The 26485-nt window shown below is 46.9% G+C and overlaps 1 protein-coding gene across 1 annotated transcript in view; it reads left to right on the top strand.

The window, feature by feature from the left end:
- Window positions 1–23057, top strand: part of LOC135397888 (protein kinase C-like 3) — a 40870-nt gene extending 17813 nt beyond the window's left edge. The window contains exons 2-9 of the mRNA XM_064629405.1: window positions 8415–8718; window positions 8774–8833; window positions 8914–9108; window positions 9853–9950; window positions 11320–11456; window positions 11508–11593; window positions 22469–22570; window positions 22993–23057. Coding sequence (XP_064485475.1) covers window positions 8458–8718; window positions 8774–8833; window positions 8914–9108; window positions 9853–9950; window positions 11320–11456; window positions 11508–11593; window positions 22469–22534 — 903 coding nt within the window. The 5' untranslated portion in view covers window positions 8415–8457 and the 3' untranslated portion in view covers window positions 22535–22570; window positions 22993–23057. The remainder of the gene's footprint in view (window positions 1–8414; window positions 8719–8773; window positions 8834–8913; window positions 9109–9852; window positions 9951–11319; window positions 11457–11507; window positions 11594–22468; window positions 22571–22992) is intronic.
- The last annotated feature ends 3428 nt before the right edge of the window (window positions 23058–26485 follow it).

The following is a 26485-nucleotide window of genomic DNA, read 5'->3' as shown; positions in this document are numbered from 1 at the left end:
CTTGTGCGCTCCAAGCTGGAGCATTCTTTCTTTGGACTCAGTTGTGTTCAGAGAGCTATCACTCTTGTGTTTTGCTACCAAGTAGTCTAATAAACCGTTCGCTGTTTATTCGACGACTCGACGACCCATTTCGCTTCGTGACATTTCTGGTGGAGGTGCGGGGCATTCCTTGTCCAACGGAATGGAAGACCAACTGCGGCAAAGCAGAAGGCAGCTTGGTCTGCCTGCAGAATTCGGTCCATTAGAACCCCCTAAACGCAAGAAGAAGATGACTGCGGAGACCAGTACCCAAGTGGCGCAACCTGTTGCCACGCCCATAGCCCCTGCACGGTCGCCGAAGACATTCAGCGGGGAGTATTACGACGACGTGGACGATTGGGTCGACCACTATGAGCGGATCGCCAAGTTCAACAACTGGAGTGAGGACCAGAAGCTCGTCAACGTCTATTTCTCCCTGGAAGGCACCGCGAAGACATGGTTCGAGAACCGGGAGACTTCGCTCACGTCCTGGGACGTCTTCAAAAGCAAACTCCGCGAGGCGTTCGCTTTTCAACAACGAGCTGAACGCGCTGAACATCTGCACCAGAGACGGATCCAGCTGCCAAACGAAAGCGTTACAGGCTTCGTCGAAGATGTGTTGCGGCTCTCCGGGCGAGCTGACCCCAAAGCGTCCGAGGAGAAGGTGGTTCAGAGACTCATGAGGGGCGTAAAAGAAGAAATGTTTCTGGGATTTTATTGGGATGGATCTACTCGGGCCCTTCCCACGTTCGTCTTCCGGAAATCGTTGGATAATCGTCGCCACCGACTACCTGACACGCTATGCTAAGACTAAGGCACTTCCACAGGGCACAGCAACAGAAGTGGCGAAGTTCTTCATCGAGAACATCGTACTACGGCACGGAGCTCCGACCGCCTTAATCACCGATAGGGGAACGGCATTTACAAGCAGGCTAACACAAGAAATCCTTCGACTCAGCCACACCGCTCACCGGAAGACAACGGCGTGCCATCCGCAGACGAACGGGCTCACTGAACGCCTAAACAAAACTCTTGCCGACATGATTTCGATGTACTTCGACGTCGAGCACAAGACATGGGACGAAATGCTGCCTTACGTCACGTTCGCCTATAATACGGCTGTCCAGGAAACAACGGGATTCACACCGTTCCGCCTTGCACACGGCCATGACGCATCGACTATGCTGGACGCGATGCTGCCCCACGAACCCAGTGATGTGGAAAACGACGCTCTGGACTTGGACGTTCTGGACTGCACACAGCGAGCAGAAGAAGCCCGCCAGCTGGCCAGACTACGGATTGGTCAACAACAACGCGTCGACGAAAGAAGATACAATTTGCGCCGATGAGACGTACGCTTCAGTCCAGGCGACTTGGTATGGGTTTGGACGCCGATTCGACGACGAGGCCTGAGCTAGAAGCTACTGAAGCGGTACTTCGGTCCCTACAAAGTACTTCGACGCATTGGAGACCTGGACTACGAAGTGGTACCTGATGGCAGCGTTCCCTCTCGACGACTCCCGAGGACTGAAATAGTTCACGTCGTTCGACTCAAGCCGTACTACAGCAGGTAGCGTTGAAGACTGGCTGGAAGGAAATAACATGAAAAAAAAAGGAGAAGAAACGGCATCGAGACGATGCCCCGTCTACGGAGGGGGCAATGCCACGAATCATCATCGCGAAACTTCCAGGGCAGGCACGAAACGGTACATCTCATCCCGGCGCATGCTGAAGAAGAAGCAAGAAGCTTCCAGACACATCGCCTGCTCTCTGGCAAACGCATGTGCTGTTTCTAGACTTTTCGGTGCGACGCTCAAATGCTTGTGCGCTCCAAGCTGGAGCATTCTTTCTTTGGGCTCAGTTGTGTTCAGAGAGCTATCACTCTTGTGTTTTGCTACCAAGTAGTCTAATAAACAGTTTGCTGTTTATTCGATGACTCGACGACCCATTTCGCTTCGTGACAATATATATATAAGCAGGAAAAATCAGTAGACGACAAAGAGCTTACAGGAAAACACAAAGGGGAGTTTATTAACACATATAGGGATAGGGGTCGACGTTTCGGCAGTCAGCGCTGCTTTCGACGGGACTGGGGTTTGGTGACAAGAACAGTCTTTATATATGGGAGAGGGTTATGTACAAGGGCAAGAGAGCAGCGCATGCGCTTTTGTCATGACTAACACAGGTTGGTGACTAAGTGAAAGGGGAATGGCCGGGTCTGTGCAGCAGGACCTTGAGGGAATACCTGTGAGCCTGAAGATAGACAAAAGAGCGTATGTATTGTGCTGGATTAGGAATGCAAGTTGCGAATAGTAGAAAGGATTCCTGGATCTTCGTTTGTCTGACACTGGATTTTATGAATGAGATAAGATTCGCGCTGTTCCCTGAGCCGCGGGGAAGGAAAGCCTGACTGTAGGATGAAAATAGATATATTGGTGATTGAGTGTCCTGGTTTACTGAAATGGGGCGACACTGGCAGATTAGGTTTCTTCGCGCCGTCAGATTTGTGGTTATTGAATCCCGTTCTAAATGACGTAGCTGCCTGTCCGATATATTGGGCGTTGCATTCATTGCATTGAAGAAGATAGACCACATTGGAAGAATTACAGTTAAAGTCGCCATAATGTTGACCCAATAATTAGAATTGGTACTTTCTGCAGATTTAGCGGCTTGCATTGATTTACAAATTTGGCATCTACTTGTATTACAAGGGTGGCAACCAATGTTATTTTCTGGAAGTTTGTTAATTTTGGCATTTACTAGTCTGTCTTGGATGTTCCGCGCCCGGCGATAACTTACGCGCGGTGGCTGTGAGAATATTTCCTTCATCCGATCAGATCGTCAAAGAATTGTGTAGTGGCGGCGGCGACCCCACCAATGAAATTGCCGCAGATATATGTAAAACACGAAAACGGTTAAAGGCGACTAAGAAAATTGGCGATGCGCTCTACGAATACTTACTTCCTAAAAACCCTAAACCAAGCCGATTTTACATGCTGCCTAAGATACATAAACCAGGCAATCCCGGAAGAGCAATTGTGTCCAGTAACAGTACCGCTACAGAAAATATATCGTCCTTCGTTGATCACATTCTTCAATCTATCCCCCCTAAATTACCTTCCTACGTGAAAGATACCAACCATTTCCTTCAAAGTGTATCGCAAGTAACCGTTCCCTCAAACTGTCTCTTGGCAACGTCAGACGTCACGTCCCTTTACACAAATATTCCTCACGCAGATGGTATAGCAGCGGCCGTTTCAGCATACAAAAATCAACCTGACCAGCCGTATGATCCGACTGTCCTCGCCGAACTGCTAACCCTTATTTTGACCTCCAATAACTTTGAATTTGATAACAAGCATTATCTGCAAGTTAACGGGACAGCTATGGGCACGAGAATGGCCCCCAACTATGCAAATATCTTCATGGCATCCCTGGAGGAAACATTTCTCGAATGTTTCGTATTGAAACCACTCGTACAAGAGATTTTTAGATGATATTTTTATCATATGGCCTCATTCTGAAAACGACCTTCTCACGTTCATCAACCGGTTCAACCAAATTCACCCTAACATACAATTTACCTCCCACTACTCCACGTCCACTGTTACCTTCTTGGATGTGGAAGTCAAGTTACAAAATGGCGTTATCTCAACCAACTTATACCGGAAGCCTACAGATGCTCAGCAGTATTTATCGTTCCGCAGTTGCTATCCAAGGCATACTAAATTAGCCATACCTTATAGTCATGCATTGCGCTACCGCAGAATATGCACTAACGATGCCGAAGTAGACAACCATCTCCAACGACCAGAACCAACCTTCATTGATAGAAGAGACAGGGCGCTGACAAGCTGGTTCATGATCAAGGAGGTGAACCCGAGACAGGGAGGAAGAGACGACACAACAAATTCTCAAAAAATTCTCAAACACAGCAAAAATTTTAATGTACCGATGCCCTATATATCCAAAAACCTCCGGAGAGGAGGAACAGGAAGTAAGGATGGCTTACTCACACAATTGCCACGTGCAGCAATCTCTACAGACTCCCTCAACAACCTTCGCCAAACATTCTTTTCTTTACATAGTACCCTGGTTTCAGGGAAAACAGGTTTAGAATTGTTGAATTCGCGAAGGGGCTGGATAAGTTCCCTTGATACCAGGCCCATGTTTTTAGCATCGAGACAGTGTTCCCGTAGACGGTCATTCAAACACCGACCGGTTTGACCTACATAACAAAAACCGCATTCGAGGGGAATGGAGTATACAACCGAGTGATTGCAGGGAACAAACGGGCTACGATGTTTTATGGGGCAACCAGTGAAAACAGAAGAAAAAGGCGTTAATCTACTAAGTTTAAAAGCATTAGAAAAAACAATATTGACACCAAAATTTTTTGCAACAGCATATATGTTGTGCGAAACAGAGTGGTGGTAGGGAATAACGGCAAACGGAAACCGATCAATCGCGGAACAAGGTGTGGGGTGAAATAGCTTGCGAAATAACAATAAGGCTCTAGAAGAAATTATACAATCCTCGAACCCCGCAGAACGTAACCTAGAGCACTGGCGTGACAAACTAAACTTAATATGGTGGATGCAACTTTTGAAGACAAAAGCATTTAACAGGGAAGAAATAATACCAGATTTTACAATTTTGGAATACGAACTAGAATGGGGCAAAAGAGGCTTGGCATCTTCCCTACCATAACACCAACATAAACCCGTAATGGTAAACAAAGTTAAGTCAAGAAACCTGAGCTTACCCCCCGTAGGATCTTCAACAGAGAAACTAAGCTCAGGGGCAAATGAAGTAAGGGTGGTAACTAAGCTCTCTGTAGAAGCAACCTTACAATCAAAAAGCACAATAATGTCATCGACATACCTTCGGACCATTAACGTGCATTTTTAAGAATTTGTTGTGTCGTCTCTTCATCCCTGTCTCGGGTTCACCTCCTTGAAACCTTCATTGATCGTGAATACCCGGACAAACTTGTGAAGGACGCTATAGCCACGGCAAGATCCACAGATCGCCAACAATTGCTCCAAAGATCTCCTAGAGCCAATGGAAATTCTGCAGTAAAAATCCCACTGTCACATTCAATGGCAGCGTTCCTAACATTAGCCGGATACTCAACCGCCACTACACAATTCTTTCACAATCTGATCGGATGAAGGAAATATTCTCACAGCCACCGCGCGTAAGTTATCGCCGGGCGCGGAACATCGAAGACAGACTAGTAAATGCCAAAATTAACAAACTTCCAGAAAATAACATTGGTTGCCACCCATGTAATACAAGTAGATGCCAGATTTGTAAATCAATGCAAGCCGCTAAATCTGCAGAAAGTACCAATTCTAATTATCGGGTAATTAATTCTGTAATTCCTTAATTCTTCCAATGTGGTCTATCTTCTTCAATGCAATGAATGCAACGCCCAATATATCGGGCAGACAGCTACGTCATTTAGAACGCGATTCAATAACCACAAATCTGACGTCGCGAAGAAACCTAATCTGTCAGTGTCGCGCCATTTCAGTAAACCAGGACACTCAATCACCAATATATCAATTTTCATCCTGCAGTCAGGCTTCATTATATATTCATTCTATATATTCATTATATATTTCATTATATATATATATATATATGTATATATAATGAAAGGAAAAAGCCATTAAAGAAGCAAGTAAATGACACCATACGTATTTGAAATTAAAAATTAGAGGTGTATATCGCTCGCTGAGCGACCCCTGGTTTGCCAATTCTGAACGATGCGCAGCTACCCAGAGCTGACGAGCCGCAAACACGACGAAACACGTGTCCTCTGGTGCTGTCGCATCGTTCCATGAGTATCTGCTTCTCTGCGTGCAGCCATAGAAGCCATCTTAATCTGTAATTTTTCATTTCAAATACGTCTAGTGTCATTTAATTTTCTTTAATGGCCTTTTCCCCCTTCATTATAATTCACTGGCTTGCACTGTGGCATTGAGGAGTGCTCAGTCACCCTCCCAGGTGTATATCGCTCGCTGAGCGATCCTGGCTTGCCAATTCGAAACGATGCGCCGCTACCCAGAGCTGACGAGTCGCAAACACGGCGAAACACGTGTCCTGTGGTGCTGTCGCATCGTTCCATGAGTATCTGTTTCTCTGCGTGCAGCCATACAAGCCATCTTAATCTGTAATTTCTAATTTCAAATACGTCTAGTGTCATTTATTTGTTTCTTTAATGGCTTTTTTTCCTTCATTATAATTCACTGGCTTGCACTGCGGCATTGAGGAGTCCTCCCCCCCCCAGGTGTATATCGATCGCTGAGCGGCCCCCTGGTTTGCCTATTCCGAACGATGCGCAGCTACCCAGAGCTGACGAGCCGCAAACACGGCAAAACACACGTGTCCTCTAGTGCTGTCGCATCGTTCCATGAGTATCTGTTTCTCTGCGTGCAGTCATAGAAGCCATATTAATCTGTAATTTTTAATTTCAAATACGTCTAGTGTCATTTACTTGTTTCTTTAATGGCTTTTTTCCCTTCATTATAATTCACTGGCTTGCACTGTGGCATTGAGGAGTGCTCAGTCACCCTCCCAGGTGTATATCGCTCGCTGAGCGACACCTGGTTTGCCAATTCCGAACGATGCGCAGCCACCCAGAGCTGACGAGCCGCAAACACGGCGAAACACGTGTCCTCTGGTGCTGTCGCATCGTTCCATGAGTATCTGTTTCTCTGCGTGCAGCCATAGCAGCCATGTTATTCTGTAATTTTTAATTTCAAATACGTCTAGTGTCATTTACTTGCTTCTTTAATGGCTTTTTTCCCTTCATAATAATTCACTGGCTTGCACTGTGGCATTGAGGAGTGCTCAGTCACCCTCCCTGGTGTATATCGCTCGCTGAGCGACCCTGGTTTGCCAATTCCGAACGATGCGCAGCTACCCAGAGCTGACGAGCCGCAAACACGACGAAACACGTGTCCTCTGGTGCTGTCGCATCGTTCCATGAGTATATATATATATATATATATATATACAGAAAAAATAAGTTCGCACAGAGCACCACCAAAGGAATATTTTCAGATGACTTCATTTAATTCATTTTGAAATTACACAGACACGACGTTTCGAACGGTGGACCGTTCTTTTTCAAGTGAAAAGATATAATGAGTTGGTCAAACAGAAAACACTCACTTTCGTGTGCTTCGACAGTGGCGGGGGAAGGGAAATCGCAGTGCGTTGAGGTTGCCGAAGGGAGGTCATAAATTCTTTGTGCGGGGTCCTGTCGAGTGTGTTTTGCACGTGGGTGGGGTTTTTTTTTGGGGGGGGGGGGGGTCTTTCCCTAAGACGCATTTGTGTGGAAATGACTCGTTTGCGTCGCGTAAACGGGTGTAGCTTCTTGTTGTGTTGTAGGCGTTATTATTTCTTCATGTTTTTCACAGTGGACAGCGATCCCGGGTGTTCATTTAGTGCCGGATTGAATTTATGTATTAGAAATGATTCCTTCATTTCACGATCCCTATCGCTCTTGAATCCGTCTTAGGGAAAGACCCCCCCCCCAAAACCCCCACCCACGTGCAAAACACACTCGACAGGACCCCGCACAAAGAATTTATGACCTCCCTTCGGCAACCTCAACGCACTGCGATTTCCCTTCCCCCGCCACTGTCGAAGCACACGAAAGTGAGTGTTTTCTGTTTGACCAACTCATTATATCTTTTCACTTGAAAAAGAACGGTCCACCGTTCGAAACGTCGTGTCTGTAATTTCAAAATGAATTAAATGAAGTCATCTGAAAATATTCCTTTGGTGGTGCTCTGTGCGAACTTATTTCTTCTGTGTATTAATACGGCGCCGTCTGAATCTTCAAGACCTTCAAGAATATATATATATATATATAATGAAAAAAAATAGCCGGAGCTCTTTGGCTGCACGTATAGCGTATGTGCTGGCATGGCGACGTTTGAGTTACAAACATATATTTATATATATATAAGTTGAAATGAAGGAATGCGGTTGACCACGAAAAATAAAGATATTCAATAAGGATCAGAGGTGGAGACAGTGCTTCTACAGGAGAAGGTATAAAAGGGGAACTTTATTAAAAACTTAGAGGGGTATTCGACGTTTCGACAGCAGCGCTGTCTTCAAGAGACAGCGCTGCTGTCGAAACGTCGAATACCCCCTCCCTATTGAATATATACATATATATGTGCATAATATTAGATGTGTGTACATGTTGGTGACATTTTACTCTACAGCTGTTGTAGCCCTCGCTTGTCGTTTGCAGTGCAGTTCGTAGGTATTCATCGAAGCACTTTTGATGAATGCATCTGATGGTGCCTAGTGACTGACAAATGTGCTGGGAACAGAGTAAGGTGGGCAACGCTGCGGACACTTTTCAGATAACATTTTTGCATACCGATGACTAATGACTGAGCCAGCAGCATGTCCTCACGCAACGCAGCACCGACACAGAGGGCGTCTTCTCACATGGCTACACCTGTCGATGATGAAAGGATTGAAGACGTCGAAGATCAGCGGCCTACTTCCTCCAAAGAAGGTAAGAAGAGAAAAAAGAAGCCTCATGATGAGGACGAGCAACGCGAAACTAAAGCCCAGCCGGAGGTAGAGCTAAAAAAGGGCATTGGCAATGTGGAGACTCCCGACAAGAAAGATGACTCCTTCATGGCCCAGACCGCCACAGCGGTAGGTGACAGCGTCACGAGCCCGGCCTCCCGTTGCCCGCAGCTCCTTTTTGCAGCTCTCACGGGTAGACGAGGCAATAAGCAGAACAGCACTGTCCACTTCATCGTTAGAATCAGTAAGTGCTGTGCAAAAGGGAGGTCGGCACTGCCTTCGAGCAGTTACGCACACAGCGTGCACCTTCCGCTCATCTTGCAGGGCGTGTCCAAAAAAGTGGTCACAGACGTCTGGATTAATCCCAAGGAAACAGTGAACTGGAAGCTTGATTCGCTGGTTACCTTGAACGTTCTAGGCCGAGGGAGCTTCGGTATCGTCTACCTAGTACGGCACAGGGCCAACCGTCAGCTGTCTGCACTCAAGTACATTCGCAAGAAGAACCAAAGTCCGGAAAAGGTGGGGCGCCACAATATGACACTTCTCGCCCTAGCAGGACCCTTATTGGTCTAACGATGAGGATTAATTGATTCGCCTAACAACACAGCCTATGCGACAAGCTCCGTGATGATTGAGGGCGCAATACTTCCTAATATGTATAATCCAGGCACACCGGTCAAAAAGAAACAGATTCCCGAAGTCGTGGTACAAGGCGGCACTTATTAGTACTGTCCGTAGGTGTACGAAAGAACAGCAGCGAATGATAAATAAGTATGTTTCGTAGCACGTTCCACAGAAATGGCACTCATAATATGTTTCTAACTAGAAAATGATATCTGGTGTCCAAATGAGTCGACTGTACTGATACAATGTGGAACAACGTTAGAAACTTTAAAAAATTCGATAATTTTTCTAGGATATGTCAGTTGGAATCGGTTGGCAGACACCAATCGTTTACATACTCATTCTTCGCATATATACCTCAGTTTCTCGTTAAGTTGCATACGGCGTATTCTAGCCATGATTGCTTTTGCGCCATAAGTGTCAGTCATCATCATCATCATAAAGTTACATATTCTAACGTTTTATGTAAGGACTTGGGAAAAGGCGCTTACGTCTTTCGATTTGCCCATGATTACGGCAACCTTCAATATGTCACAGGCTTTGTTGGAAAATATGAATTGTCTTATTAATTGAACCTGTTTACGACGACACCATAATAGACACGTACAGGAGACTAACTAAAGTACATCTTCATTCCAGGAGCGCAAGCGCGTGGAAGTTGAAAAATCAGTGTGGGAAGCCGTCACCGATCACCCTTTCGTTGTTACATTGCGCGCCTATTTTGAGACAGCCAAAGGGTACGTCCGTTGTGCCACAAAGGTATTGTCATGGCGCATCGGGTGCACATCAACAGTATTGAGACCAGGATCGTGGATTATGTACTTCTGGCAAGCGTACGCCTTATTGAGAGTGGACATCCAAACGTGGCAAAGAGTCCCTGTACGCAAATCGGTGCAGGTGGCACCACGAGGTCTCCACATCGACACTCAAGACCTTGCGATTGAGAAGCACAGAGGATAACCCAACACAAATCGGAAACAAGCTAAACTTTAGCCAAACTTTGTTGTATTGTCCTCTGTGTTCCTCAATCTCACTGTTTTGAGTATGAATGTCCGTCACCACCAGCTCGCCTGCGCGTCCTTGCCGTTCTATCGTTACGACAGTTTCTAAGTCCACTCGACACACTGGTGTTTCTTGCTCACGAAGGAACAAGGACACAGTTGGCAGACGCGGACACACACTTACTTCCAAGAAACATTTTATTTTCCCGGCACCCACTTTTACACATCTGGCACCGATGACACACTCATACCTGCCTTCCTAGCTGAAATTCCTTATCCGCGAGCGCTACAGATTCGTGGCTGATACGCCTGTTGCATGGGTATATAATAAGCGCCACCTCAACAATCTCCCTCTTGATGGCCTCATAAGCCTCATTTCCGTTCCTTCTAATATGGGACGTCATCCATACTAGGAGGTGTGCTCTTTTAAAGTAACTGGTACAATAGACTTGCTATGCTCCGTTAACCTTAGCGTTTATGCACCGGCCAGCCTGGACGATGTAAGAGCTGCCGCAGGACAAAATAAATCTATACACAACCCCCAATGCATAATATGATCATAACTAGGCGTGTTCTAAAAACTTATATCTATAACTATCGTAGACTCAGGCGTTCAAAAAGACAATGTATTCATAAACTATCGAGATATGGCCCTCAAGCATACCATGCGATGAAACCTGTGCGGAGCGGGATTGCTCTTCGAGATTCATGATATTCCGCACGAACACGTGCAAGTCCACGCAGACGTGCACCGAATGTGCAATAATATATAATACTAAGACAATAAGTTTTAGGGTCGATACTATTACCACGAAAGAGCGGCCACATTAATTTCAATCATATATTCGTCAGGATGAAGAAGAATGATATCACGTAGCAATCGATTTTCGCATGCCATGTCCTTTATGTTAATAAAGAAGCTCTTCATGAACATCATGAATTTAGGTATTCACGGACAAAAACGTGATCGGTGATCCTCCTCAAGTTTTAAATTCGCTGTTGGAATTTATAACTATAGAGCGTTTCATAGGCAGCGAACTTGGTCGCCTATTAGGATCATTTTAGAGTGAAAGACATCAACAAAAGTGTTCTCTCCTGAGTGCAGGTGGTGCTTTGTTATGGAATATCTTCCCGAAGGTTCCATACGTGACCTGGTCCGTAAGAAAGGTCCCTTCAAAGAAGAAATGGCGAGACTCCTCTCGGCCCAGATGGCCCTCGCTATTCACCACGTGCACGAGAAAGGCAAGATGATTGAGCGGAATGGTTCGTTGATTGACGTCATTTCCTCAACAGGCTTCTTGCACCGAGACATCAGCTCCTCGAACGTGCTCATTGACGGCCGAGGCAACGCCAAGCTTATTGATTTCGGTTTGAGCCAGGTAGTACCACGTATTTATTTACATCTTCATTTGTTTATTTCATCACTGAATGTCAAGGACTAATGACTAAAAGCCACAGCCCGAAGCAGGGGCGGATCTAGAGGGGGGGGCAGGATTTCTGTCTTCACATAGTGTTTAATTGACCGAGATCGTGTGTCTACCATGCTGGCCAAGGCTGGACCCCCCTCTCAGAAAAATCCTGTATCCACCCCTGGCCCGAAGCATGATGATGTCACTGGCCCCCAGTGCAGAAGCACCACCATGAGTACACACATCACATGTTCACACACATACTACACAGAAAAATACAGTTAATGTTTGATAACAACGAAAAAAAAGTTATTCTTTCCACTAAACTACTTTAGTAACTATTTAGAACCACATTTGCTATTTTAAGAACTGGCATGCGATGTGCAGTTCTCAATTAACCCAGTTGTTGTGCAGTAGAGTGGCAAGCCTTCCACTATACGGAGAAACCTTGTGGAATTTTAAAAGTATCGTTTAAAGCAAACGGTGATGCTAAATCGCGTGACCGTACGCGCAGACTCCGACTGCCAATGCGTCTTGAGAATGCGGATACGGAACGCGCTTCCAAATGTTTTAGTGAAAAGGATTTCTCCCCATGGTATGATTCAAGTACGCCGACATGGCGGCACCTATGAGCATAAGAAGAATTGAATGGGTGACATTCCACCTTTCTTGTTTAGGTCTTTCGTTCTTTAATCAAGTGCTTCACAAATGAGTAATAGACCATCGTCCACCGTTAAGCGAGCCTCGTCGGGCCGCCATATCGATTTCACGAGACTGATTCAGAAAGGGTCTCCCATTCACACGTTGGCCTGTCAAGACTTCAGTCGTTGGCCCATGAGACGCATCAGCATCAGACTCAGATTGGCTGACGAGTCGGAATCGGAGGACCGCTTAAGAGAGAGAACCGGTTGAGCACACAGTCGGGAGGGAAGGGAGCGACGCGCATGCGCTTTACTTCGTGGGGATTATCCTTCCCGATCTTCCTGGTCACTTCGAGGTCACGATTGGTTCGCTTCCGATCGTTCTCTTTCGGGTATTCCTGAACGATGCTGAAACAGGGCCGCGGCCACCGCGATGGACTCCATTCCATGGCAACGGACAAGTATTCCTTGGATCGCGTAATGGTTCCTCACAAAGTTTCGTTCCTCAGAAACCTCGCGGTGTATTCATATTTCTGATCCACGGTTAGCCAGACTAAAGGTCAAACTCGCCGTAGAAAATATCGGAAAAGACCACGGCCGCGATTTTGAAGGCCGTTCCAGGTCGGGATGCTGTGTTGACTTCGAACTGTTCAAACGTTTCATTTCGTAGATTGTACAATATCCTATCGGTCGAATATACGTGTGGGGATACATTTACTATTGTTCCGTGAAAGAATATTTACAGTGCATCGCAAAAATGTTTTCCTTCTATTCTTAACGAAAGGTGGCTTCACACGTATCGTGGCGGTTGTTTCCCTTCGGTTCGCGAAAAACTCTTTTTTGCGAGACTCCGGCAGACCTCGGCGAAATCACGCATGATCGCGATAACCCACAATAACCGCCATCACGATCACCAAAGCGATGAGTGTGGCTGTGCTTGCAATCGTCATTGAAGTGTCCTTGCGATGATCACGGCGCGTTGAAATAACATCAGGAAAAACTGTGGTGATCGCGCTCACGGCAGTAATCTGTATTCCGTGATTCCTGTATTGCGAAAACTATGCCGCGCCTCTGCAGGCGCTCATGGGAATTACAATGGGATTGCGATCAGGCTGTTTGCCCTGAGCGCGATTTTTGCGTGATCGCGCTCATCGCCGCGATAATGTTATTCTGCAGAAGCGCGCACTTTCTGGGCGCGTTCGCAACGCCGTGTGTTCAGTCCCATTCTGATTAGTTTTATATTATGATTGATGCTCTGCTTCACTGCTGTCTACCCTCAACATGCCCCTGCCCATAAAGTTCAAATATAAGAGGCGATATTTGCATAACGCTCGTCTTTGGATGCTTTCTCAACTGTTGCTATCATGCTCCGACGTCTCTAATTTTTCGTATCTCGTCTTCGCCGATCACTGTGTCGTTGTGAACCTGTTGCCGGGTGACCAGACCAAATGTCTGTTGTCACGATGCTAGAATTTTGCAATGTCGGCATGTGGTGGTGTGTGTCGTTTTCTGCTTGCCGCACTTTGCTTCGGCATGTAGACATACTGGTGACGAGAGGGCCAATGGCTACGACAGTTAGGAAATCTGTCATAATCGGTAGCCTACATTGTGCTTCTAATACCAATTATTTATTCAGCTGTGTCGTGCAATTTCTCCGGCTTCCTGCCGTTTTGACCCCTTCACGCTTTCCGCCACGAGGATGACTTTTTCCGCTGTAGTCGGGAGAAGTGAGGATTGTCGCGCCTTTTGTATTGCACCGGCCACCGAAAAAAGGCGTTCGACGCCACCGGCAGTGGCCGGTATGCCAAAGCAGACCTCCGCTAGACGACCCAGCTTATGATATGTGTCGTGTTTCCAATAGATACAGACATCTTGCTCGTCATATTCCTCCGCAAGATACTCATCAAGTTCAGACGTACCAGCGGCATGGCCGAGTGGGCTAAGGCGTCCGCTCGTTGGTGGTAACCAAGGTCGTGCTGAAGACTGGGAGGTGGTGGGTTCGAATCCTACCGCCGGCTGTGCTGTCTGAGGTTTTCCCTGGGTTTTCCGAAGACTTTCCAGACGAATGTCGGCACAGTTCCCCCTGAAGTCGGCCCAGGACGCATACTAACCCCCCTGTCCCCCACTCCTTCCTGCTATCCTCTCTCCGTCTGTCCACATCTGTACGTCGCTCATAGCCACAGTTGCTTCGCGGCGCTAACACCCAATCAAAAAAAAAAAAAAAAGCTCAGACGTCTGCCGAACTTCAGGCACCAGGAACGTGGTATCAAGGACACCGTGGATGAAAAGGGCTGTGGAAAGATCCACAGCGTGCTCTGACCGTGCTCGAAATTTCCCACTGCTCTTCTCTTTCCAATCTTTCGCGTGTTACAGTGAAGACACATCATAAATGTTTTCTCGCCGTCACTAGAGCTGCCGATATATTTGAAGTGGTCCCGCAGCCAATCGGGGACAGCGAAGTCACCCATGGTGTGGAGCTCGTCAACGCGATCAGACATGATTATTCGCTGCAGCAGTGGCGCAACACTTGTTGCCTGCACAACCAGTGCCCAAAGGACCCGCACCCGGGCTCGAACAGCTTGTTATTGCCATTGCGATCTTTAATTTGCCTATATTTGGCCCGAAAGCAGAATCACAGGAGGAAATTCGCACCCTCTCTGCCTTTGCTGTGTGCAAGGTGCCATGCGCCAATAGCGCAACTACATGGTGATCGCGTGAGTGCGATACTGCCTAGATATCACACGAACGGCCTTTGCCTGATATCGTGATCGCACTCATGCAATCACCCTCATGATGATCGCTGCATGCGCGATCAACTCATTCGTTCGACGTTCTGATTGCGATAAACGGTGGCGCGAGGATGAGTGCGATCCAGTATCGCGCTCATGGTGCACAGCGATCACGCGCCATATCAGCCTGAGCGTGAGCGTGGGTCCGGCTTCAGCCTCACGCTCGCCGTATCAGATGGTCGTGATCGTGAGTTCTTTCGGGCCGAAATGCCGACCTCTGGACTCAAGTGTCCGCTCTATGGACTCCGGTCGGTTCCTTCCTTGCCACTGGACCACGCCCCTACCGACCGATCGACCGCATTCACCGCGCCGGTTCCCGAAAACTTCCTACGATTTTCTAAAACTCCCCCCACCGAACGACAGTACTGCGAGCGCTGTGTACGAGCCAGGTAGATAAGGAGAAGGACAACCGATTCGTCTGTTGCGGCTATCTTCCATCATCCGCGTGTGTAATCCTGGCCGACGAACACGCGATTGAGAGCCGGATAGCTGAACGAAAGAGCGCACTGGTACGCTGCTCCGCACAAGAAGTATGCTTTAATAATAGTTATAAAGAAATATATATAGAACGAGCCGGCGATGAAACTCCCCACCCATTATCCTGAAATAAAGTTGTTGTTGTTTATAGAACTAGAAATATGTAAACCGAAACGAATTAATTACTGGGGGAAAAATTCAATACGTGTCGCTCCCACGTATACCGCCTTCACCCGCGACTCTTCGCTGGATGATGTCGTCAAACGCATATGCTTCTGAGGCCCCGTATTTGTGATCAGCTCGTCCACAGATTTCTTCAACTGTTCTGCATAGCTCGGCGTTTCGGGCCTTCGAAACTCACAATCACATGATAACGCGTGACTTCGGGCCTTGCTACGACCTCACGTGAAGGTCGACATGGCGTATCGGTGAACTCGATAATGCCGCATATTAGTGCACTCACCAGATAACATCACATTTGCTCTCTTTATCAGTGTAATATTATCCTAGCTCACCGGTACGCCATGTCGACCTTCACGTCAGTTCCTAACAAGGCCCGAACTGATTGTGATTGTGAGTTTCGAAGGCCCGAGACGCCGAACTATGCTATTCTGTACTTTCGTAATCCCAGGAAGGAGCCCTCTCTCCAGAACGGCGAAGAGACGTCCGACCAACGAACGTGTTTCGTCTTCGACGGAGAAAGCGTCGTCAAGGGGAAGACAGCTGCGGCGAGGCGCTCGTTGTCGACGTGGGCGGGCTTCAGGCGGTCAATGCTGACTGTGTCCTTACGGCAGTTTACAGAGATGGTGTAATGCTTGGGTGAACGGGACAAGACGAGGTGCAGACCGGAATATGAAGGGTGAAGGGACTTCCGCGTGGCATCCGTTCGAAGATATACGCGAGACGCCGTGACCAATTCGTGGGGAACGTGATGCGGGCGGTTGGAGGGTACACGGGTATCCGTGGGACGGATCTGAGCGAAGGTATGGCGCAGGCGATCAATGTATTCGGGCGCGGCTGTGGAGGGCTGAGCCGATGATTGAAATAATTCGCTCAGGAGTCGAAGCGTGGGGCCAAATGCAAGCTCGGCACTGCTGCACGACAGATCTTGCTTGACGGCAGAACGGACTCCGAGGACGACGACGGGAACGATGTCGACCCAGTTGGTAGGGTCTGCGTGGGCCATGATGGCTGCCTTCGGTTGTCTGTGTAACCGTTCTACAAGGCCGTTGCAAGCAGGGTGGTAGGTGGTTGTGCGGCTTCGGGATGTTCCCAGGAGCGTCGCGAAGGCGGCGAAAAGGTGCACTTCAAACTGACGGCCCCTGTCGGTAACTATTTTGGATGGGACACCAAACCGAGAGATCCACGATGAGGGAAAGGTGGAAGCGACCGTTCGCGCTGAGGCGTCAGGCATTGGGGTGGCTTCAGGCCATCTCGTGAAGCGGTCAACCGCCGTCAGTAGGGAGTGAAACCCTTGACAAGGTGGCAGTGGCCCGACGACGTCCAAGTGCACCACGTCGAAACGTGCGTCGGGAGAGGCGAAACGTCCTACGGGAGCTGTGGTGTGGCGAGAGACTTTCGTGGCACGATGTTGGTGCAGAACACCGAAAGGAAAGCTAGATGGCGCGTTTTCCGCGGGGAGTACCGCGTGCTTGCAGGTTGAAAGGCAAAAGTCAGGGGCTTGTGGTCGGTTAGGAGAGTGAACTTCCCGCCTTCGAGAAAGAAACGGAAATGGCGTACGGCCAGGTACACTGCCAGTAGTTCTCTTCCGAAGGTGCTATATTTGACCTCTGCCGGTTTGGGGGCCTTCGAGAAAAACGCTATGGGGCACCAGACGTCATCGATCTTCTGCTGGAGAACAGCGCCGACTGAACGCCTGAGGCGTCGACGATTAGGACTATTTGGGCTTCGTACTTAAGGTGGTAAAGGATTGCTGCGTTAGAAAGACTGATCTTGATATCCTGGAAAGCCTGCCGGGCTGGTTCGGTCCACGTCAGAGTACGCGCACCGTGGCTAGCGCAGCGGAGGAGTTCCTCCAGCTTGCGGTAGTATGTGGGCGCAGTGCGGAATAAAACGTCTATAAAAATTGACGAGCCCGAGGTAACGTCTGAGCTGGCGGAAAGATTGGGGCTCCGGGTATTTGACGATCGCTTCGACCTTGGCGGGAAGAGGCGCGATGCCGTTACTCGAGACCATGTGGCCGAGGAATTCCAGCGAAGATTGCCCGAACTCGCACTTCTGTATGTTCATCACAATACCGTGGTCTGCCAGGCGGGTGAAAACCAGACGCAAGTGCGCGAGATGTTCTTCAAGAGACGAGCTGGCAACCAAAGTGTCATATGTAGGTAAATGTGAAATGAAGGCCGCGAAGGACGGTGTCAATAAATCTTTGAAACGTTTGAGCGGCGTTCCGCAAACCAAACGGCATACGATGAAATTCAAAAAGACCAAATGGGGTGGGGATTGCCGCCTTAGGGATATCTTATGATGCAATGAGGATTTGATGATATGCCTTCATTATGTCTATCTTGGAAAAGAACTTCTTCCCGTGCAGATTGGCGGCAAAGTCGTGGAGTCGGGGCAGAGGATTTCGGTCGGGCACAGTAGCTAGGTTGAGTGCGCGGTAGTCGCCACATGGTCTCCAGTTGCCAGTCTTCTTTGGAACCGGAGCGCTAAAGACCAACTACTGGAAGAAGGGCGAGCGATGCCGATGGAGAGCATGTGCTCGACTTCTTGCTTGGCTATGCACAGCCTCTCCAGGGGCAGCGGCCGTGTCTTCGCAGCCACAGGCGGTTCTGTGGTTTGAATATAGTGGACCACGTCGTGCTGCATGGGTCGCGTCCAGTCCGGAGAGCGTGTGAGGGAGGAAAATTGGTCAAGCAGCTCGGTGAAGGGAGACTTTAGGTGGGCTAGAGCCGAGCCAAAAAGCGGCAAAAGAGGAGGAGCAGGTATCGCTGCAACAGCGAGAGACGTGTTAGAGTCGCGGAAGTGTGGGCGTGAAACGTCCACAGTCAGTCGAAAGTGAGGAAGTCAGCCCGAAGAATGGCGGCCTTGACGGCTGCCACAAGAAAAACCCAGCGAAAGGATCACCGGAGGCCCAGATTGAGCGAAAGTGACTTCTGTTGGTAGACCGGTAATGCCAGTGTGATTGACCGCCAGTAGGTGAAACAGGGGTTTCCGAAAACGGTCAGCAGGGGAGGCTTGCAAAACACTGACGTCAGTTCCTGTATCGACGAGGAAACGTATCCTGGATTGCCGGTCTTGGACGTAGAAAAGACGACTTTCGGTAAACTGGGGAGCAACGGAGGTCGCCATCAGCGTTGCCCGGCCGCGTTTTCCGACCATGCGCAAGGCTTCAGGCATTTGCGAGCCGCAGCGCCAAAGGTCTCATGATACCAGCAGAATCCACAGCTGTTGGAATTGTCGTGGACCGGTGAGGCACTGCGGCGACGTGAGCGACTAGAGGAACGTGGTCATCGGGGCCTTCGTCGGGGAGCGCGGTGAGACAGGGCAGACACCATACTGGAGAGGTTTCGCACTTCGGCGCGAAGCTCCTCGATTTGCTGCTGACTCGAAGACGGAGGGAGAGGCACGGTGGTAGCCTGCTGAGAAGAGGCAGAAACAGCTGCGATGGAAGGGCCTGTGACCTCCATAATTTTGTCAGCGTGCTGTGCGAGCTCGGAGAGGGAGAGGCTTGGAAGCTGTGGTCAAAATCATTTGAACTTGCGGCGGCAAGCGTTGCATGAAGAGTTCGCGTAGCCGCGAATCGTCGAACGTTGCTGCACGGTCACCAATCAGAGCTTGCATGGCCCTCAGTAGCTGGGAAGGCCGCCGATCGCCCAACTCCTCGGCTGTGAGCAGTTGTTGCAGGCGCTTGCGCTCAGACGCCGTCGTACGCTGGAGAATAGCGTATTTGAGCTGGTCGTAGGGGCGGTCGGCCTGTGAGCTGGATAGAATGTCGCTTACCTTCAAGGCCACGTCGGGAGGCAGAACAGCGACAATGTGTTGGTACTGCGTCGCCTGAGTGGTAATACTTGACAGCTGAAATTGTGCTTCCGCTTGCATAAACCAGATCTTCGGGTTGAAGATCCACAAAGGGGGAGGCCGCACGGCGACGTGTGCCACGGGTGGCACAGAGGAAGAGCTGGCCATACCAGGAGGTGGAAGGTTAGCGGAAGGCTGATCAGATGGCGGGTTCGTGCCGAACATCGGCGGCTGTTCCTGGTCACCAAATATGTAGGAGCCCGAGAGTAATGATGTGACCGGCCCGAGTGCCAACAACAACTGGTTCATTCGACTGGATCCCCAGGTTGATATAGATCACGCGCTCTGCGCCATCTTCGTCATTGTCAATGCTGACGATATGCTACAGACGCATCAATTTTGAGGAATTGCTGATAAGGGCTCCTAGCCAAAAACGAACTCACAAAGTCGCTTTACAGAGACCAGGTGAACTGGGGGTTCGCCGAGTGATAACTGATAAGGTAACATCTCATTTCGGCCCAAAATGTTTCATCACGACCAAAAAGAAAAGAAGCATCATCCACCATATTACCAATCGCTGTGTTGTATGCTTCCCAAAGAGTCTCCGAGGCTGGTGTGCCCCCACGGCTTGTGTCACGCACAATAATTCATGCACACAATACTGCGACAGTGTTTCATGCATCCCTCGTGAAAAATGTTTTTATTCCTATACTCTGTCATACGATATTTGTATCTGTTATGACATTTATTCTCGGTATTCGAGCAACATCCTACTCATTGGTTGTGTGAGCAAACTGTTTGTGTGTGTTCTGAAAAGGTTACTTCACAGGGGCATGTACCAGGAGCCACATGGCCTATGACCATGATATTCTCTCCTACTAGCTGCCTTCTACAATTTACGTCCACCTGAAATTTAAAAAAGTACATAAGATGCTGTACAAAACAACATATGCACCTGTTTGATGATGACCATAAGACATATTTTGTCAACCAGACATTTTTTTCCCATATATTCAAGATATATTTGAGATACTATGGATTACAATGACAATTACGTCATAATGATGCAGTTGCATAGCCAGGAAAATAGTTCAGGAGGTGTTTTATGAGGCCTTTACGAGGGGTGGAGGAGTCCCCCTTGTTCGTTTTTGGGGGCACTACATTAGTGATTATGCCACTGCACTGATGTCACAATGTTATAAGCGTGTGTCATACTGGGCATTCGGAATTACTCTAAGCTACAATATGTAACTTCAGAATCGGTATATCAGAAGGGTAAGCAGCAGAAGTTACCTGCAGGCTTCATTCTGAAACACCAGCGGCATGGCCGAGTGGGCTAAGGCGTCCGCTCGTTGGTGGTAACCAAGGTCGTGCTGAAGACTGGGAGGTGATGGGTTCGAATCCTACCGCCGGCTGTGCTGTCTGAGGTTTTCCCTGGGTTTTCCGAAGACTTTCCAGACGAATGTCGGCACAGTTCCCCCTGAAGTCGGCCCAGGACGCATACTAACCCCCTGTCCCCCACTCCTTCCTGCTATCCTCTCTCCGTCTGTCCACATCTGTACGTCGCTCATAGCCACAGTTGCTTCGCGGCGCTAACACCCAATCAAAAAAAAATCATTCTGAAACGTGTGTGTGCAAAACACTTCCGCTGTGGTGGGCGACGTCGCTGGTTTAATCATACACGCAGGACAATTGCGCGCACAAAGAACACGGAGCAGTGGCAGCAACCTGAAAACGATACATTTTCTCGTTATATGTGAGTAATCAAAAACAGGCCGCTATACCTTCCCACATCTTTGGCTTTGTCGTTTGTAGGAAGGGCTAGTAGGGGCACACCACTTAGTTGGTCACATGTAAGCCACAACGCGCGAGCTGCCGATATCCCAACTACGCGATCAAAAAAAAAGAAAAGAAAAGAAGTCTAGAACCATGCACACTTCCCCTTGCAAATACACCAGCGTCGCGAGACACCATACCCATGTATCCCGTACAGTGTAATGTGAAACGATGTGTAGGAATGAAAAAAAGATGCCAACATACCTGTAATCCAGTGTCTCATGAGTTTGCTTCGGTTTTCTGGCAGCTACGATGGAGTGCAATGCACCAGTTGCGTTTCGCTATTCTCATTGCTGCCCATTTCGCAAGCGTCATGCAATCCCACGTGACCTCCATTTGATCAGTGAAAATTACACCCGTCATGGAAATACATGTTCATCTCAGCGCTAATCACGTTTTGCATGCTATAGAAGGAGAGGGGGGGGGGGGTATGATCGATACGCTTCCTTTCATGTTTTGATATCTTGTTGTTTCTTGTGCGAGCGTGCACTTGCGGTTTACGGTGTATTTTTCTATTTTTGGTGCTATAATGTGCAAAGTAGCTGACTCTAGCGTGCTCTTTATTTCCCGTCGTTGTTGTCCGAACAGCGCGTGTTGTTCCGGTGGAAATTTAGTTGAATGAATTATTCGCAGTGTTGATTAAGGCCAAGACAACCAAGCATTCTGGTGAGTTATGCATTCTTAGACTGTCTGGCTTAGCAGTGTGCTATCCACACATAGTTGCATTCTCATAGAAGTAATTTGACTGAATCAAAACAGCCTGTAATAGATGTAGCTCGGTATGTGTTTGTAGTTTTGCGCCGTTTGTAGGTCGTTGCGCGTTTAGGAACAAGAAATGTATTCGAGGTTAAGACGTTAAGGTACCAATAATGCATCACCGTACAGCAGCATTTATCATTGTCAGCCATATTTCATTTGTTAAAATTTGCTGTAAACAATAAAAACACAAGTCAGTGTACTTCAATTGATCTCCTTGAATTGCTTACGGCGAACTTCTGCAAACGTTGTGCTTATGTGCCTTCGCGCACCATACTAGATGCAAAAGCACATCTGATTAGAATATTTCCAGAGGGAGTCATTTAAATACACCGTTATTTATAGCAATTTTTTCATTCCAGTCATGTTATGTGGCAAAACGAAGGATTCCGAAAAAGGAAAAAAACAACAACAAACAACATGGCTAATAGGATGTTGCTGCCCAGGGAGTCCTGGCCGAAGAGGTGACCTTTAAGATTACAAATGTATCATACGGTTCTGTTCTGAATTGAGAAATTGTGTAGTAGTGCACGAATGTTAATTTGTACACTACTTTTATAAAAAATGAAACGACAAAAGGAAGGTCATGCATACATCATTTCATGAATTGTAATGCATCACTATTTCATATTCACATGTTTCCATGTAGTGAATAAACTAATGAAACTAAATTCATCTCATGGTCATGCTCTGTGTTTACCTGGAAGTTGCATTTTTAAAGCTTGTATTTTTTTTGTCTAGATAAAGATTTATGTTAGCCTTGTATCAGATAACGGACACATATCAACACGTATGCAGCTTGTGCACGTTAAAACCAGCCATCTAGAGTCAAATGCCTGTTTTTTAATATTCTAGCCTATTCACGGTTGCTCTTTGCTTCTTGCAGGTTTACTCATTCCAGAAGCATGAACTTTACCATTATAAGGCAAATGGAAATAAACTGACGTCGACTGAGATAGGTGTTCCTTCTTGGCAAGTGACTGTAGGGTGACTGCAAAAAAACGTCACAACGAAGCCAATATTCTAGCTCTCCAGAAGTAGCTATCTCCACATAGTAGCTTCACAGCAACATCAACACTACCTTGTGGGTGTACACATTACACAATATGCTGCATTGTGCTGTGGTACGATAACATACTGTTTGTCTCAATATATATATACAGGGTGTCCACGCTAAGTGTGAACAGATTTTTTAAAAATATATAAATCACTTTTTCCGAGATGAAATCAATTGCAATATAGCATATGCTGAAGGGCACTCCCTAGGGGGACATTAACAGACTCCTAAGGCAATGTCTTAATTAACTTTCAATAATGAACCTTTTAATTCTAAAAGCTACGAAGTTGCTCCAATGAGAACATCTGATCTCTTCGGTCACCAGATACCAAAGCCGTTTTCAGAACAAAAATCCGTTCGATAGATCGTCCGCAAAAAAATCGTGAAGGAACGCCATTTTTTTCTTCATTTTATTCATTGCGCATCTCTAGAGACGCGTCTTTCCTTCGCCCCCAATACGAGAGGATGAAAGAGCACACTATCGCCTCTTGCGTCCTGGAAAAAGATTAAAAGAAAACAGAAAATGCAGCCCAAGATAAGGGCAGTCGCGATAGAGTCACCCGATAGACTTGTGTTTTTGTTTTGTTTCCGCAAGTTAAAGCTAATCCTCGACGCATGAGGCGGCACTGTTCTCTTTCACTCTCTCACACTGGGGGTAAAGGAAAGCCGCTTCTTCGGAGATGCGCAATAAACCAAATAAAGAAAAAAATGGCGTTCCTCCACGAATTTTTTGCGGACGATCTACCGAACGGATTTTTGTTCTGAAAACGGTTTTGGTACTGGGGACCGAAGAGATCAGATGTTCTCATTGGAGCAACTTCGTAGCTTTTATAACTAAAAAGTTAATTATTGAAAGTTAATTAAGACATTGCCTCAGGAGGCTGTTAATTCCCCCCTAGGGAGTGCCCTTCACCATATGCTATATTGCAATTGATTTCATCTCGGAAAAAGTGATTGATATATTTTTAAAAAATCTGTTCACACTTAGCGTGGACACCCTGTATATATATATATATATATATATATATATATATATGTTTAAATAGGAAAAGGCAGAAGAACACAGAGCTTACAGGAAAACACAAAGGGGTGTTTATTAACACTTAGACGGAGGTTGACGTTTCGGCTGTCAGTGCTGCCTTCGACGGGGCTGGGGTTTGGTGACAAGAACAAGCTTTATATATGGGAGAGGGTTATGTACAAGGGAAAGAGAGCAGCGCATGCGCTTTTGTCATGACTAACATAGGTTGGTGACAAAGTCAAAGGGGATTGACCGGGACTGTGCAGCAGGACCTTGAGGGAAGCCTGAAAAAAGACAAATGAGCGTGTGTATTGCGGTGGATTAGGAATGCAAGTTGTGAATAGTGGAAATGATTCCTGGATCTTAAGAAGGTCCTTCCAGGAAATTTCCCTAACTTTGTACGACAATCGCCAGGTGGCGAGCTCGTGCTCAACCATGACGTTATTCAACAAACCTGCCATAGCACAAAGTCATTTACGTTTAGCCTGAAGAAGGAGGAGCTTCCTCCGAAACGCCGATCATCTGCATTTTTGTAACTTTTTAAATCTAAGAGCTAATTATTTACGTTAACTAATGCATTAAACTACTTACTGTTTTACTTCCGTTCATGTACGTAACTTCCGTCTCCGCCTCAATTATTGATTATATATATATATATATATATATATATATATACGGTGTCCCAGCTAACTGCGAACATATTTCTTTAAAAATATATATCACTTTTTCCGAGATGAAATCAATTGCAATATAGCGTATGCTGAAGGGCACTCCTAAGGAGGGCATTAGCAAACTCCTAAGACAATGTCTTAATTAACTTTCAATAATTAACTCTCAATTGTCTCGCGAGGTACACCCCCATTATTATTAAATCAATAATTAACTTTTTAATTATAACAGCTACGAAGCTGTCCCAATGAGAACATCTGTTCCTTTTGGTCACGTGATATTGTAACCGTTTTCAGAACAAAAATTCGTTCGGTAGATCGTCCGCAAAAAATTCGTGAAAAAACACCATTTTTTCCTTTATTTTGTTCATTGCGCATCTTCGGAAACGCGTCTTTCCTTCACCCCCAATGTGAGATTGTCGAAAGAGCACACTATCGCCTCTTGCGTCCTGGAAAAAGATTAAAATAAAACAGAAAATGCAGCCTAAGATAAGGCCAGTTCTGATAGAGCCATCGGATACGTTTGTTTTTGTTTTGTTTCCGCAAGCTAAAGCTCATCTTCGACGCATGAGGCGGCACTGTGCTCCTTCACCCTCTCACACTGAGGGTGAAGGAAAGACGCGTCTCCGAAGATGCGCCATGAATAAAGAAAAAAAAAACGGTGTTCCTTCACGAGTTCTTTGCGGACGATCTACCGAACGGATTTTTGTTCTAAAAACGGCTACGATATCACGTGACCGAAGGGAACAGATGTTCTTATTGGGCCAACTTCCTTCTTCTTGTAGTTATCATTACAAAGTTAATTGTTGAAAGTCAATTAAGACATTGTCTTAGGAGTTTGCTAATGCCCTCCTAAGGAGTGCCCTTCAGCATACGCTATATTGCAATTGATTTAATCTCGAAACAAGTGATATATATATATATATATATTTTTTTTTAAAGAAATATGTTCGCAGTGAGCTGGGACACCCTGTATATATATATTTAGGTTAAAGAGCTTGATATATTGGCCAGCTGCGAAGTTGAATAACAAGTAAAATAACAAGACGAGGACAACAGATTACAGGGAAGTTAACAAAAACTAGTTTATTTAGTGGGTAATTTAACTTGTAAATGCGGTAAGACTCGTGCTGTTCCCTGCCGCTATCTGAACTAAAGTTTGACTGAAGAATAAAAAGGGCAACATCATTTACTGAAGGACTGTGCTGTTTGAAATTACGAGAAACAGGAATATTTGGTTTTTAACGTCCGATATTTGGTTAACGTCCGATCGATGGTTGTTGATGGTCCAAGATGTTGTTTTGGTTGGACCTACGTATTGCGCTTGACACACGTTGCCCGGAATGGCATAAATGACTTTGGATGAGTTACAGTCAAAGTCACCATTAATTTTGACGAAGAAACTCGAATTTGTGCTCTTAAGCACGTGAGCACTTTGCATTAGTTTACTTATTTGGAATCTGCGGCCATTGCACGGATGGCAGCCTGTTGTCGGACTTGTTGCTTGCTGGACTTGCTTGCAGCTGCTGTCAACGAGCAGCAAGTCCGACAACAGGCTGCCATCTCTGGAATGGCAGCAGATGCAAAATACGTAAACTAATGCAAAGTGCCCACGTGCTTAAGAGCACAAATT

Source organism: Ornithodoros turicata, chromosome 6 (assembly GCF_037126465.1).
Source record: "Ornithodoros turicata isolate Travis chromosome 6, ASM3712646v1, whole genome shotgun sequence".
Classification (NCBI taxonomy): Eukaryota; Metazoa; Arthropoda; class Arachnida; order Ixodida; family Argasidae; genus Ornithodoros; species Ornithodoros turicata.
This window is presented reverse-complemented; position numbering and strand designations above follow the sequence as displayed.